Source organism: Equus caballus, chromosome 13 (assembly GCF_041296265.1).
Source record: "Equus caballus isolate H_3958 breed thoroughbred chromosome 13, TB-T2T, whole genome shotgun sequence".
NCBI lineage: Eukaryota > Metazoa > Chordata > Mammalia > Perissodactyla > Equidae > Equus > Equus caballus.
The window spans coordinates 53,749,844-53,762,622 of record NC_091696.1 but is presented as its reverse complement, the minus strand read 5'-3'; the positions used below and the strand labels follow the sequence as shown (position 1 = coordinate 53,762,622).

The 12,779-nt window shown below is 47.8% G+C and overlaps 1 protein-coding gene across 6 annotated transcripts in view; it reads right to left on the bottom strand.

Moving 5' to 3' along the window:
- Positions 1–410: 410 nt before the first annotated feature.
- LUC7L (LUC7 like) overlaps positions 411–12,779 on the bottom strand; it is a 29,672-nt gene continuing 17,303 nt past the window's right edge. For 4 of the 6 annotated variants that reach the window (XM_023616767.2, XM_023616770.2, XM_070232539.1 and 1 more), the window contains 7 exons: positions 12,299–12,409; positions 11,061–11,204; positions 6,566–6,742; positions 3,886–3,974; positions 2,215–2,244; positions 1,584–1,751; positions 411–769 (listed from right to left, as the gene is read on the bottom strand). In XM_023616767.2, coding sequence (XP_023472535.1) covers positions 628–769; positions 1,584–1,751; positions 2,215–2,244; positions 3,886–3,974; positions 6,566–6,742; positions 11,061–11,204; positions 12,299–12,409 — 861 coding nt within the window. In that variant the 3' untranslated portion in view covers positions 411–627. Of the gene's footprint in view, positions 770–1,546; positions 1,752–2,214; positions 2,245–3,885; positions 3,975–6,565; positions 6,743–11,060; positions 11,205–12,298; positions 12,410–12,779 lie in introns of all 6 variants that reach the window. The other 2 variants (XM_023616768.2, XM_070232541.1) reach the window with 1 other exon arrangement.

Genomic DNA, 12,779 nt, shown 5'->3' with positions numbered 1-12,779 from the left:
CAAGAGTCTGTCTTCGCCCTAAGTAACTCTAAAAGGGGAACTGCAGGGTAGCTTGCCTGAGCTGGAATGCCAGGTTAAGGCCACACTAACAGCAGACCAGACGGGCAGCCCTTCCTAAAGAAATGGATGCAGAATGGGCATGTCCCTCACCCCCATTGGAGCCTACTGTGTCTGCAATGAAGGGCAGAGCTCGGCAGCTCAGACTCAGAAAGGACATGAGCAGACAGCCCTGCAGACAGCTGTGCACACCTGGCTCCAGTCAGTGTGTGTATAGTAGGGTCAGATGACAAAACTCAAAGGGGAATCCAACAGTAAGCCACAATTTCTGAGAGGGTGCTGCTGTGTCAGCACCTCCCGTGGGAGGGCCATGGTGACGTCTCTTGAGCACAGAGGGACAGCAGAGACCTCACTGCAGCAGTCAGGAGGCAGTCTGTCAGATTTATTTATTCCTACTCAACATAACCCCAGAACACAGGAGCAACTCTGTACATCTCTAGAAACTCACAGCTAGCTCCAAAACAATAGAAATCTTAAACTACAAAAGATGAGTTGTATCAGCAAATATAAAGGGTAACTTTAAGCCGTGTCATTCGTTTATCAGACTATTTACAGTGCGCAGGCGTGGGTTCAGATCTCGCCAGCCTCCTTCTCCTCCGACCTCCGAGAAGCAGTCTTCCCGTTGGAGCTCTCGAGCTTCCAGTCCGGGGCCCCCCGCTCGCTCCGTCCGTGCTCCCAGGACTCCTCCCTCGATGCCCGCTCTCTGGAGAATCTGGGAAAGGGGAACCAGAGGCTCAGTAGAGGCTGGCGCTCCCCCTGGCTGGCTCCTCAGGCACCAACAACTTGGACCCTCAATGCCAGGTCAGGGAAGGCCAAGACCCATCATACCTGGGGGGAACCCACAGCAGGCAAAAGGGCAGCCAGGCCTGCTGTCTCATGCCCATCTCACTGTATAGGTACCGTTAGGCAGCCACTACAAAGTGACATTTGCAAAGATTTCTAATAACAGGAAAAGCTTTCGCTATAATGTAAATGGAGCAAAGGAAAATACAATAAAAGTACACATATAAAATATAATCCATTATATAAAATAATATAGGAAAAAAGACTAAAATCAAGCATACCAAAGTGCTAACAGTGGTTGTCCCTGAAGGTGACCATGAGCGGTGTTTTTTGGTCTTTCCTTAAAAATAAACAAACCAAAAAAACCCCACAACAGAGGTAAGCAGGCCTGGTCAGGACACAAGTCTCAGGGGCTCTGTGTATGCCAGTGACGGTGAGTATGCAGCCCCTGAACACAGCAGGCCACCTGGCAGGGGCCACGCCCATGTCTGACCATCAGCACAGCCTCTCAACTGTCCCAGCCCTAAGTCCATCTGCTCTCAGCTTAGGGCTCCCACTCACAACTCCTCCAGCCCCAACACTCAGTCCTCCAGGTGCCCAGCCAGGCTCCTGAGCAAAGCCCAGCCCCATCCCTACCAGGTACAGCCAACAGGCCCTGATGACAGACCCCCAGTGGACCCTGGGAACACAAAGAGAAGGGGCTCACTCCTGGTTGCAGCTACCGAAGGAGTCAGAGTAGTTACTTGTATTTCGCACTCCGGTCCCTAGAAGCCCGGCGGTGGCCCCGGCTGTGGCTCCGGGAACGGCTGCGGTGGCGCCGGTGTCTGTCTCGGGACCGGGACCGGGAAGACTTTCGGCGCTCTCTGGAGGTAGATCTTGACCGCCTCCGACGCCGGTCCCGGGAGCGCGACCTGCAGCACACAACCAGAAGGCTCTGTAGGTGGTGATGGCCTCACCCAATGCCCCTCCTCTCGCCACAGGTTCTGCTTGATGCTTTACTGATATCTCCCCTTTCCTCCCACAAATTTACAACTGGGGTTTCACAAGAATCCCATCAATTAACCTCTGGTCAAAAAAAATTATGGCCAGACCTTTTCCACCGATACTTTCTGAAAGCATCTTGCCAGGAACCTCCTGGCCGCCCTGCAGGCCTCTGCCGGACCCTCCAACTCTCAGTGACAGTGGATCCCTCTGCTGTGTTAAGCCCCAACCAACTCAATGACAGATGGGGCTCAAGCCTCGCCCATGCCCCACCCTTCACTAGCCAGCCCTGCCTACCAGATACTAATCATGAAGTTACAGAAGTTATATGAGAAAAACGCACGTGGAAAAGAACACTTGGCTGAGAACACTGGAATGGATTTGGAAACCTACCTCCTGCGATCTCTGGTTCTTGATCCAGACCTAAAATGGAAAAAAAGATTAACAATTTCCCAAAAACAGATCCGCCTGAGGGAAGGTGCCCCAAGCCCACAGGGTGGAGAAGGGTCAACTTGCCACAGACCTGTTACTTTCTAGCTGCTCACTCGTTCTCAGGCCTGTAGCACCAAGTCTCAATGCTCATGGGATGAGACCCACCCCCAACCCCCAGCCCCGAGCTGCTATGTGGCAGAAGGAAGAAACCAGCACCCAGGGGTCAGAAGCTGCACCAAGTTCAACAAGTGGCTTTGCCAAATCTGTACAGTAGACACTAGCAAAACCACGCAGACAGTCATGCAACAGACACAGGGCTGGGCAGAATCCGAAGTCACCAAAAGACACTGAAGTTAATGCAAAGCCTCAAGTTTCCACCACAGGTTCGCTGCCAGGTGAGGGTCACACGGGCTCACTGGGAAATACGCTACAACCAGCAATCCAAGATGAGCTTTACGATGAGGTCTCATTTACACCTGCTCTACAGCAGAAATTTACAAGATTGCCACCATGTGCTAAGCAGGAAGTGACAAAAGATGCTCACACACCATGTGGCTAGAGGATAATCTGACAAAGCCTCTTGGAAAGCAATTTTTGCAACACCTACCAATATTACTATACTAAGTTCCTTTGTCCCAGAAATTCCAGTGCATTTTACAAAACACTCAAACATATACAAGGATGACCACTAGAGTCCTTGTTCAAAATAGTTTTATAAAAACTTAGTCATCAAAAATTAAAATTAAAAAGGATAGGCAAGAAGACCAAAGACAAACAAGTGGGACTACATCAAACTAAAAAGCTTCTGCACAGCAAAGGAAACCCAGGAAGAGGAGAAAATATTTGGAAGTCTCTCAGGGATCTCAAACCAAATATGGCCAGAGCCAAATTCTACTCCCCACATCCTCCTCACCCCACTACACTGCTCCCAGTCGTTCCAGCTCTGTAAGTGGCCATTCCAGGCCAGAAACTGTGAGGCCAGCTCCAGTCTCCCTTTGCAAGCCTCACATCCATCTACCAGCAAATGCTATCAGTTCTACCCCCAGAACACACCCAGACCGGTCCAGCCCTCAGCTGGTTCAAACTGCCACCTCCCTCTTCCGGACTCTCCCCCAGCCCCTCACTGTTCTCACTGCCTCCATCCCTACCACCTACTCTCGTTCTCAACAGGGCAAGAGGTCCCGCCCCTCCTCCACTGGCCCCAAGGCCATTCTGTGGGGGATCTCACCCACAGCAGGGCACGGCAGTGTGACAGAGCATGCTCCAGCTCCAGAGAATCTCAGCTCCTGCCTGTCCTGTTGGTGAAGGGCTGCACCCACAGGAGGCAGGGTGCAGCGAGGCCTTCTCCCTCTTCTTCTTCTTCAGCCCTTGGGGGATGTGTACCTCTCCAGGTTAGAACCTGGTCTTCTCCACAGCTGCTTGTGCAGCATGGGATGGCCCTGTTCCTTGTTGCACAACTGTGCACACACAGGCCCTCCTGGGCCAGCCAAGACCTCATTCAACTGAACAAACTGCATGTCTGTCGTTTCTGTTAAGGGCCAGGTAGGGACTTGGCGGACCTCAACTGTCACGAGCAACACTGCAGTGAATGGAGAAGGGGTCTCCTCGGGCAGGGCACGGCCAGGGGCTCACCTCCTGCTCAGCCGCTCCTCCCGCTCCCTCTCCTCTCTCCTCCTCAGTCGATCCTGATTTCTCTTCTCCTGCTTTTCAGCCACAGTTTTCTAAATAAATGAAAAATTGCAAAATGAGAGAAGAGCAAGTTGCACAAACTAGAGTGTGAACGTTGTTTAACAAAGCACCTTTATACAACCTCAGCACTGGGAATTTAAAAATCTAAGAGAAACTCTTACAAAACAGGAACAGTCATTTTTAAAACCTCTTAAACAATGGAAAACACATGAAAAAATTGCTTTATCATTACATTCTATCAATTCAGTGACAAACTGCATATTCTAAGAGGAGCTGTACTACTAAGTCACAGGAAATTTATCACATTGCTTCAAATCAATCCAGAAAGTTAGTTTTTTACCCAAAGGAGACTCCACGAAGTTTACGGTAAAAGAGAACACACGTGTCTGACCAAACACACCTTGCTGCCAGTAGCCAAGCTCCTGAGGTCAAGGAGCAGCCTGTCCTCAGGGCGCTGCACTGGCTTTAGCCCTGGCCTCACGGAAGACAGCAGGCCGGGGGAGGTGGGCCATGAACCCACCACAGCTGGCTTTCAACACCAAGCTCAACCCTTGACTCATTGGGCTTGGTTGTGAAACAACGGAAAAGAAAATGCAACAGGCAGAGGCGGCCTTGAGAAACTTCACAACTGGACCACTATCCACCCAGCTCAGTTGAGAGCACCAGGTCCAATCTGGGACCACATCAAAGCACTAGGTCCACACGCTCCACCCCTAATATCAACCACAGCCTTTCAGTGTCCTCATCTCTCTGCCAAGTGAAATGAAGCCCTGAGGGGAAGTCAGTAAGAGTAGTGAGCCAAAAGGGCACCAGTCTTCTCATGTCCACAAAGGTGTGAAAGATGATCTTAAACCTCAGTGCGAACTGGAGCCAGGCCCTCAGGATAAGAGAGCACAGCAAGAACTGGGAGAGGCCAACTCTCCGCTGCAAAGCACTCGCAAGGTGTGAGAGCCTTCCCGCCTGACACCTCCAGCCTGACCCCTCGGACTTTACTTGTCCTGTGCCGGGAGCAGGCACAGGAGGATGGGCAAGTTAGGTTAAGGGTGCAAGTTTCAGCACCTCAGCACCATGCAGACTCTTCCTACAGCAGATATGACCAAGAACATGTCTGGCATCACTCCTTTCCAAACCCTCCCTACTCTCTAAAAAACTATCCTCCCACACCTGCTTGCTTTCACCATCCTGGGTCTACCTTGGTGCGTGACCTTCAAGTGTGAACACCTCTGGGACACCGTGAGTGAAGCCACCTCTGATTAGGGCACAGAACTCCCATCCTTCTTATCGTTATGAGGTGAACTTTCAAATACGTTTTCTGTTAAAGAGCTATTTATCAAAACCTATGTTTGTGTTGTTTTCGTCAACTATATACTCATAACCGCAATGATAAAACATGTTTTCTAGATCAAGTTCTTAAGGTTTCAGGGAAAGAAATTTCAATATATTCACGTTTGTGATGCAGAGATACACGTTAAGAAAAAAATAAAAGGCTTTTAGGTATAGGACAAAATTATGGGGTGATATGTAATGGGAATACAATTTAAAAGAGAAATGGGAATGTGACATTTCCAACTACTAAGGAGTATATTTTTAATGAGGATGGTAGTGGACACCACCAAGTCACTATTACATTCTACTGGCTACCTACGAAATATTTTTACATCTTTCATACCTACAAACATATATGAAAAACACTCCAACTTAAAAATGTATGACAAAGTGTATCAGGTTTCAAAATTCTACTAGGAATGCAGGAACAAAATGTTTCAATACCAGTGGTTGAGAATATCCTCATTGCCACCCCAGCTCCCTCTCCTAGTGCCAAGTTCATACATCACCTACTGGGGACCCCGCTCCTCTGCCACCTGCTACTCCTTCCTGGGGGCAAAGAGGGTTCTTGGCCTTGATTATCATCCAATACCGCATGCCTGTTCTTCCACAAGACTCTAGGTGTCTGGAGGGAAGGCCTGCATATTACCCAACGTCCCACCCTAGCAGTCCCAGTATGCAGCAGCAAGACCCCATCAGTTTGAAGAACGACAAATCAAAGTATCCAAGACATGATCACCTTCCATTCTCAGCTTTCCGTACCCAAGATGACAAATGTTTTAGAGCCTAATCCAGAAAAACAAGGCGGCTTGAGGAAGGGACAGAGGTGGCCAAGGTGGGAGGAGGGCTATCAGAAAAATCCCATCACTTTTTCAACCTTCTGAAGAGGCTGAAAAGCAAGGGTCAGGATGTGAGACCTGTCCAGCCTAACCACTCTCTACACATCTGCCGCTCTGTCCACGGAGAAAACTGGAGACAACTGGCTCTTTCCCATCTCCAAACAGCAGTCACTCTAGAGATACTTAAGAACTGTCTGTATCCCGGGGCTGGATTCAGCCATTTTCTTCTGTGAACAAGGTGGTACAGACTAAATAAGTATCCAAGGTCCCTTTGGATTCAGAGAGCTTAGATCTCTTGTGTGAACGAAGTGATGAAATCTCAGTATTTCACTATAAAAACTCAAGGCATGTTCTTAGAGAGGATTAAAACACAAGGTTTTCCAGAAATAAAGAAATGTAAAGATGATCACAAGACTTCTCATTTCAGGTTTCTCCAGAAACGCAATACATTAACGTACCCTCAACTGATCAAGCTTCTCGCGGATCTGAATGAACCCTAAGTGTAACTTGCCCCCGAAGTGGTCTGCAAGACGACGGTCATTGTCATGGAGGCCCAGGTAGGCTGAGCAGACCTCACACACACGCAGCTTCTGCTGTTGAAAACTGGACGCGGGCATGGAGTTTCTGTATTCTTCCTGGAGAAGAGAAGAGAGTGCTGAAAGTGAGGTATACAGAACTGCCATCAAATACTCAACCCCGCAAAAGGAAGTATCTGAAGGGACTATAGAGGTTACTTTTAAATAAATAAAAACTAGACGGTTTTCAAAGCTTCAGGCATTTGTAGCCAATTCAATTTAAAATCAACTAACAGTCACGGTTTCAAAGCCACAGGGAGCATTCAAAACCCTCGGATGAGCAGGATGTTGTCTGTTCCCAGAGGCCAGCAGGGAAGGCAGGTCTCCACTACGCATGGTAGAGAGCTCTGTGAGGACCAGAGAAGCAAGAAGGGAGAATCTTGAACGTGGGCCTTCAAAAAGCAAAACTAAACCAAATAAACAAGCAAAACACACAAGAGTCATCCACAGAAATTGTGTCCCAACGTCCAGGAAATTGTCTCCCAATGCAGCCCCAAAAGTTAAAATTTGGATGGACAAATAGATTAGACACTATCTTCAAAGGAGAAAGTTTGCACAACAGAAGAGAACAAAATACACTCCCTCCTGCAGCCTCTATGTCCGAGTCCATCACAAGAACTCACTCACTCAGCCTCAAGGCAAATACATGAAATACAAAGGAAAATAGCAGGACGTGGTTAACTGCTGTTTGTGCTCAAGTTAAGAATGCTCCCTCAAAGCCCAGGTTTAAGAAGTGCATTCCAGAGGCAGCCCTGACAACCCAGTGGTTAACGTTCTGTGCTCACCACTTGGGCAGCCTGGGTTCACTTTCCAGTCATGGAACCACACCACCCATCTGTCAGCTGCTATGCTGTGGCAGCGGCTCACATAGAAGAATTAGAACAACTGGCAACTAGAATATACAACCACGTACTGGGGATTTGGAGAGGAAAAAAAGGAACACATTTCAGTAGTCATTTATCCTTACTTAAAGGGAGACCTGAACGTAAGTAAGGTTCCATTAACTCAAACATTCAAAACGTTCCCTAGAAAATGCAAATTAAAATAAGATACCACGTCATTCACTCAACTGGCAAAGATACAGAAAAACAGGCACTCTCACACTGCTGGTAGAAGCCTACGGTTGGTCCAACTAAGGTGGAGTGTAATTTAGCAATCGAACTGTGAAAGCGGGACATGTATGCACCGTTACCAGAAACACTCCTTCCAGGGACATATCCCAGAAAACTCTCCCACATGCACCAGCAGACAGGTGCACGGACACTCGCTGTAGAGCTCTCTGTAAGGATGAGAAACCACCAACAACCTAGAAAACCACCAATGAATGGTCATGCGTTCATCAGATGGAATCCCGCAGCAATGAATTGACTGAGAAGATCTAGATGTAGCAACACGGAGGGATCTCAACACAACACTGAGTGAACAATGGAAGTGGAGAGCAGACACGTACAGGACGGCAGAATTTATGGAGGATTCTTCAACTGCACAGAGTACACCACACACACACACACCCTCTCTCTCTTCTCTTATGGGTACACATGTGTAATAAAGTGAGAGGACAAGACCGAAGATTATGTTGAACGCACACGTATGCCTGCCTCTGGGAAGGGAGATAACTGGGACTAGCGAGGGGAACTTAAATTTCCATTATAATGTGCTACATCTTTTATTAAAAGAGAAAAGGGGGCCAGCCCAGTGGTGTAGTGGTTAAGTTCACGTGCCCCACATCAGCAGCCTGGAGTTTGCCAGTTCAGATCCTAGGCATGGACCTACACACCGCTCATCAAGCCACGCTGTGGCAGCGTGCCACATACAAAATAGAGGGAGACTGGCACAGATGTTAGCTCAAAGGCAATCTTGTTCATCAAAACAAACAAAAACAAAAAAAAAAAACCCTAAGCAAAAATGATAAATGTGGTGGGTATACAGGTATTTGTGATATTATTCTGTCCCTTTCTATATTTTGAAACTTTGAATGCCACTCTCTAATATCTTTCAAAATAAATTCTAGTTACGCTCAGTGATAAAAAGCCAATCCCCTAAGGTTACATACTGTATTATTCCATTTATATAACATTCTCCAAATGACCAAAACATAAAAATGGAGGACAAGTTAGGGGTTGTCAGGGTCAGAGAAGTGGGTGTGGCTATAAGAGGGCAACAGGAAGGATTCTGAGCTGATGGATGCTCTGTCTTGACTGTAGCAACATCAATATCCTTTCTGTGCTACTGAGCTGTAGTTTTACGAGATGCTAGCACTGGGGGAAACTGGATAAAGGGTACACAAGGTCTCTCTGTATTGTTTCTTAAGACTACTCAACACTTGCCTGCTACTGAGAAGAGAAAGGCCCCCAAGATACCACACCACCACAGAGACCAGCACTGCCGAGGCCTCCTCCACACCATCTCATCTTGCCTGGTGGTTTAAGGAAGTGAAGTGATGCTGGCTCTTGGGGGTACTCACAGTGATGGGGACAAAAGACAGTGGCTGGGATGAGGATGCTAGGAGGCCTGAGCATGAACAGCCATGTGTCTCATATCTTGCTCCTGTCTTGGCTGTCTGCAGACATCCATGTGGTAAACCCCATTTTAGCCAATGTACAAATCTCTGAGCCATCCAAGGGGTTTCTGGTGTCTGCTCTGCTCTTCAAAGCAGGAAGGGCTGGGCCTCAGGGTGTGCTAAGAGGCCGCACAGCTTCCCCCAACTCTGGCCTTTCTGGGGCGCTGTCAGCATCCCAGGAAGGCTGACTCTGTTCTACATGTAAACACAAGTTTCCCATTAAAGTAGACTAGGTTTAGATCTGGGGTAAGGATTTATATATAGGACTTATACAGGGATTTGTATCTTGTGCAAAATGCAGGATTTAAATACCCTATTTTCCAATAATGGAACTACCCTATAAACCAGGGAACCTGTGTGGAACTTTACCAAGTCATGCCACCATGGTAATGCCACTCAAGGTATGTGATTCACAAACGTCACCTGCAACTGTCACATTCAAGACCCCATTTGTCTTTTAGTGTGGTCACATCTAAAATATCAGATTTGTATTGTGAATTCTTTTCTCTTCTCTCTCATTTATGTTCAAGAATGGATTACACTGTCTACAAATGTCACCGAGGAGGGTGTTAGTCTGCCAGGGGCAAGCAGCACTATCTCAGCCCCAGACAAACGCACTGACCTCAACTCCGGCCCACGCTGGCCCATGGAAAGCAGTCCAGACAGCCCCACCCTGATACCCTATGGCTGTCTCTTTACTTGTCTCTGCCTCCCTGGGCACTGCGCTGACACCCACAGCTGCTGGCACTATTATGCATTCACTCAGTCACTACTGAGCTCCTACCACATGTGAGACACTAGACTCAGCCAGGAGTCCAGTGATGACCCAAACCAGACCTGCCCCAGGGTCTCCTCAGCTCCACCTGGCCTCTCTGCCCCTGCCATTCTGATAACCTTCTCAGTCTGTGGGTCTCAGCAAAGGGGCCTGCCGGGGTCACCCTACCCTACCTGGAAAGCCCCTGCAACCCAAAGTCCCTCTCACACTCAGACTCCATTTCTTTTGAGCACCAATCCTCATCTGAATCAATCTCATACATCTGTTCACATTCCCTTCTGTCTGCACCCTCCCCACTCCAGTGCCCTCTCCATGAGAGGAGGGCCTCTGCCGGCTGGCTCACAACAAGCAGTGCCTGGCACACAGGTAGAGCTTAGAGAGCATTTACTAAAGCAACACGCCAATCACTGTCTCCCTCTGCCTCTACAATTTCCAACACTCTGAAAGCCTACATGAGCCATCTCCAATTCCAGTGGTGCAGATTTGAGAACCTGAGGGTCTCTGACGAACATACTAATCTAGGAAGAAAACAACTGTCCTTGACTCAGTTTCTCCACCACACTACCAGTGTGTCCTGGTTTGGCACCCCAGCCGACACCACTTGGATGCTACCCCCAATCCACACAGGTTCTCTCTACCAAACAACACCCAGCTTTCATTCTTTACAGCAACCTGCACACAATTCCAGCTCAGTCATACACGCTGAACAACCACCAGTGCCCACCAACGCCCTCTGACAGGATGTGCTCACTAACAACTCCACTGCCTCTTCACTACCCAGGACTGCGCTCTACACATGGGAATTATGCTCAGACCTGGCAAGTGACTGGTCTGAGGTCACCCGGGGGTCAAGGGGTCAGAGCAAAGATACAAACCCAAGTGTGCACTGACTCTAAAAATCCTGTGATCCTGTCAACATACACCCAATTCCCAACTCCTTCCCAATATTCAAAATAGGGAGGACGGCTTAATTTTAGCTCAAATGGTCAACTCTCTGGAGTTACGAAGTTTCCCCTTACTCTAAGATTATTTTTCTCACCAACCTCAGCTTCTTTCTTCTTTGCACGGACTTTCTCCACTTCCATAAGAATCTTCTGGGATTCGTCCACATTCCCTTCGGCTCCTAGCTGCTCGGCTTTAGCAAGAAGTTTCCCTATTTCTTCATTCAACTCATGTACTTTTTCTGCCTGAGAGGAGACAGAAATAATCAGGTAAGCAGTCATCTAAAAACCGAACACTGGGGCCAGCCCAGTGGTGCAGCAGTTAAGTTCGGACCTTCCGCTTAGGCAGCCCGGGGTTCACCGGTTCAGATCCTGGCCACGGACCTAGACACCACTCATCAAGCCATGCTGTGGCAGGCGTCCCACATATAAAATATGGGAAGATGGGCACAGATGTTACCTCAGGGCCTATCTTCCTCAAAAAAAAAAAAAAAAAAAACCCACAAAAAAACAAAAAAAAAACACCAAAGATTTTAACGAAAAGAAAATGAGTATTTCTCTTGCTGCATTTCTGGTCTGCTCAGTGAAAAAAACTGAACAGCCCAAGATTCTGGCTGGATCACATGTGAACTGTAATAATTATGACATCCTTATTGCCACCGAGACTCTGACCATAAAGTAAACCTGTTCACTGCTCTCCAATAAAAACAGCAGCATCTGTCACCTCCAACACGGTCACAAGGATCATTTGGTCATTTTCTAGGCTGTCTTTTTTTAGGTCCTCTCTCAGTTCAATCTTCTGGGTAGGGGTAATGAAATGTCTAGGTTTAAATGCATAAATTTATACTGTAAGCACAATGCCTAATTATTGGGATTTACTTTCAGAAATAAAACAGGCCCTTTGGTCCAGTTCATATATCCTAAGAAATGCTTTGACAAAACTAAAAGGAGAAAACAATGAAGAGACTTAGCTCCACCAGAGGGGGCACAGAAGAGTAATGCAGCTGACACTCAGGCCAGGTCACAGATCGACCTTCTTCATTCCATGGTGTGAATGCACCACAGTTTAACTCTTTCCCTAATTTTTCCCATTTCCTGTTTTTTGTGGGGAGGTCAAAAAAACATGTATGGTGGGAGGAGGGACAGAGGCAGTACCTCCTGGGGGCTGAGAGCGGGCTGACAGCCTTCCCTGGTTCCTGGGAACACCCAAGGTCGCACGTACTGCCCACCCAGAGATACACAAGCAGGGCTGATGGTGACCTATTAGCCCATCAGTGGCCCAGTTTTTACAAGCCAGTAAACTGTACCAAAAACCTGAGGTGAAAGGCTCCGAGGCGTACCTTCGCAGAAACTTCTGCACTGATCTCCTCCTGTGTCTCCGCCAGCCGCTTCTTGGCAAGCTCAGTTCTCCGATCACACTCAGCGATGAAAGACTCCAAGTGATCCATCGCCTAGCTCAGGAGAAACAGAGCGCTATGATCAATCACATGTATGGTCTCGGAACCCATTTGTTCGATAGGAAATACACTCCTGGGTTGGTTTCTTAAAGCCTGTAGGTTCAGTGGGAAGATCTTAAACTACACTACAGCCAACACATCCATAATCACATTAAATCAAGGGGCTTTGTTAAACCAAATGATCGTTCAGAAGCATGGTCGTCTCTTCTGATTTATTTATTTCCAAAATTTGTAAAAGGACCCCCATCCCTCAATAACATTTCCAAGACAATTTTGAGGAAAATTAAAACACTTGGCCATAATGAATAGTGTTCTGAGACTAGTGTTGGAGCCCTCTTCTGGTGAGTGGTGGGAGGTGCAGATG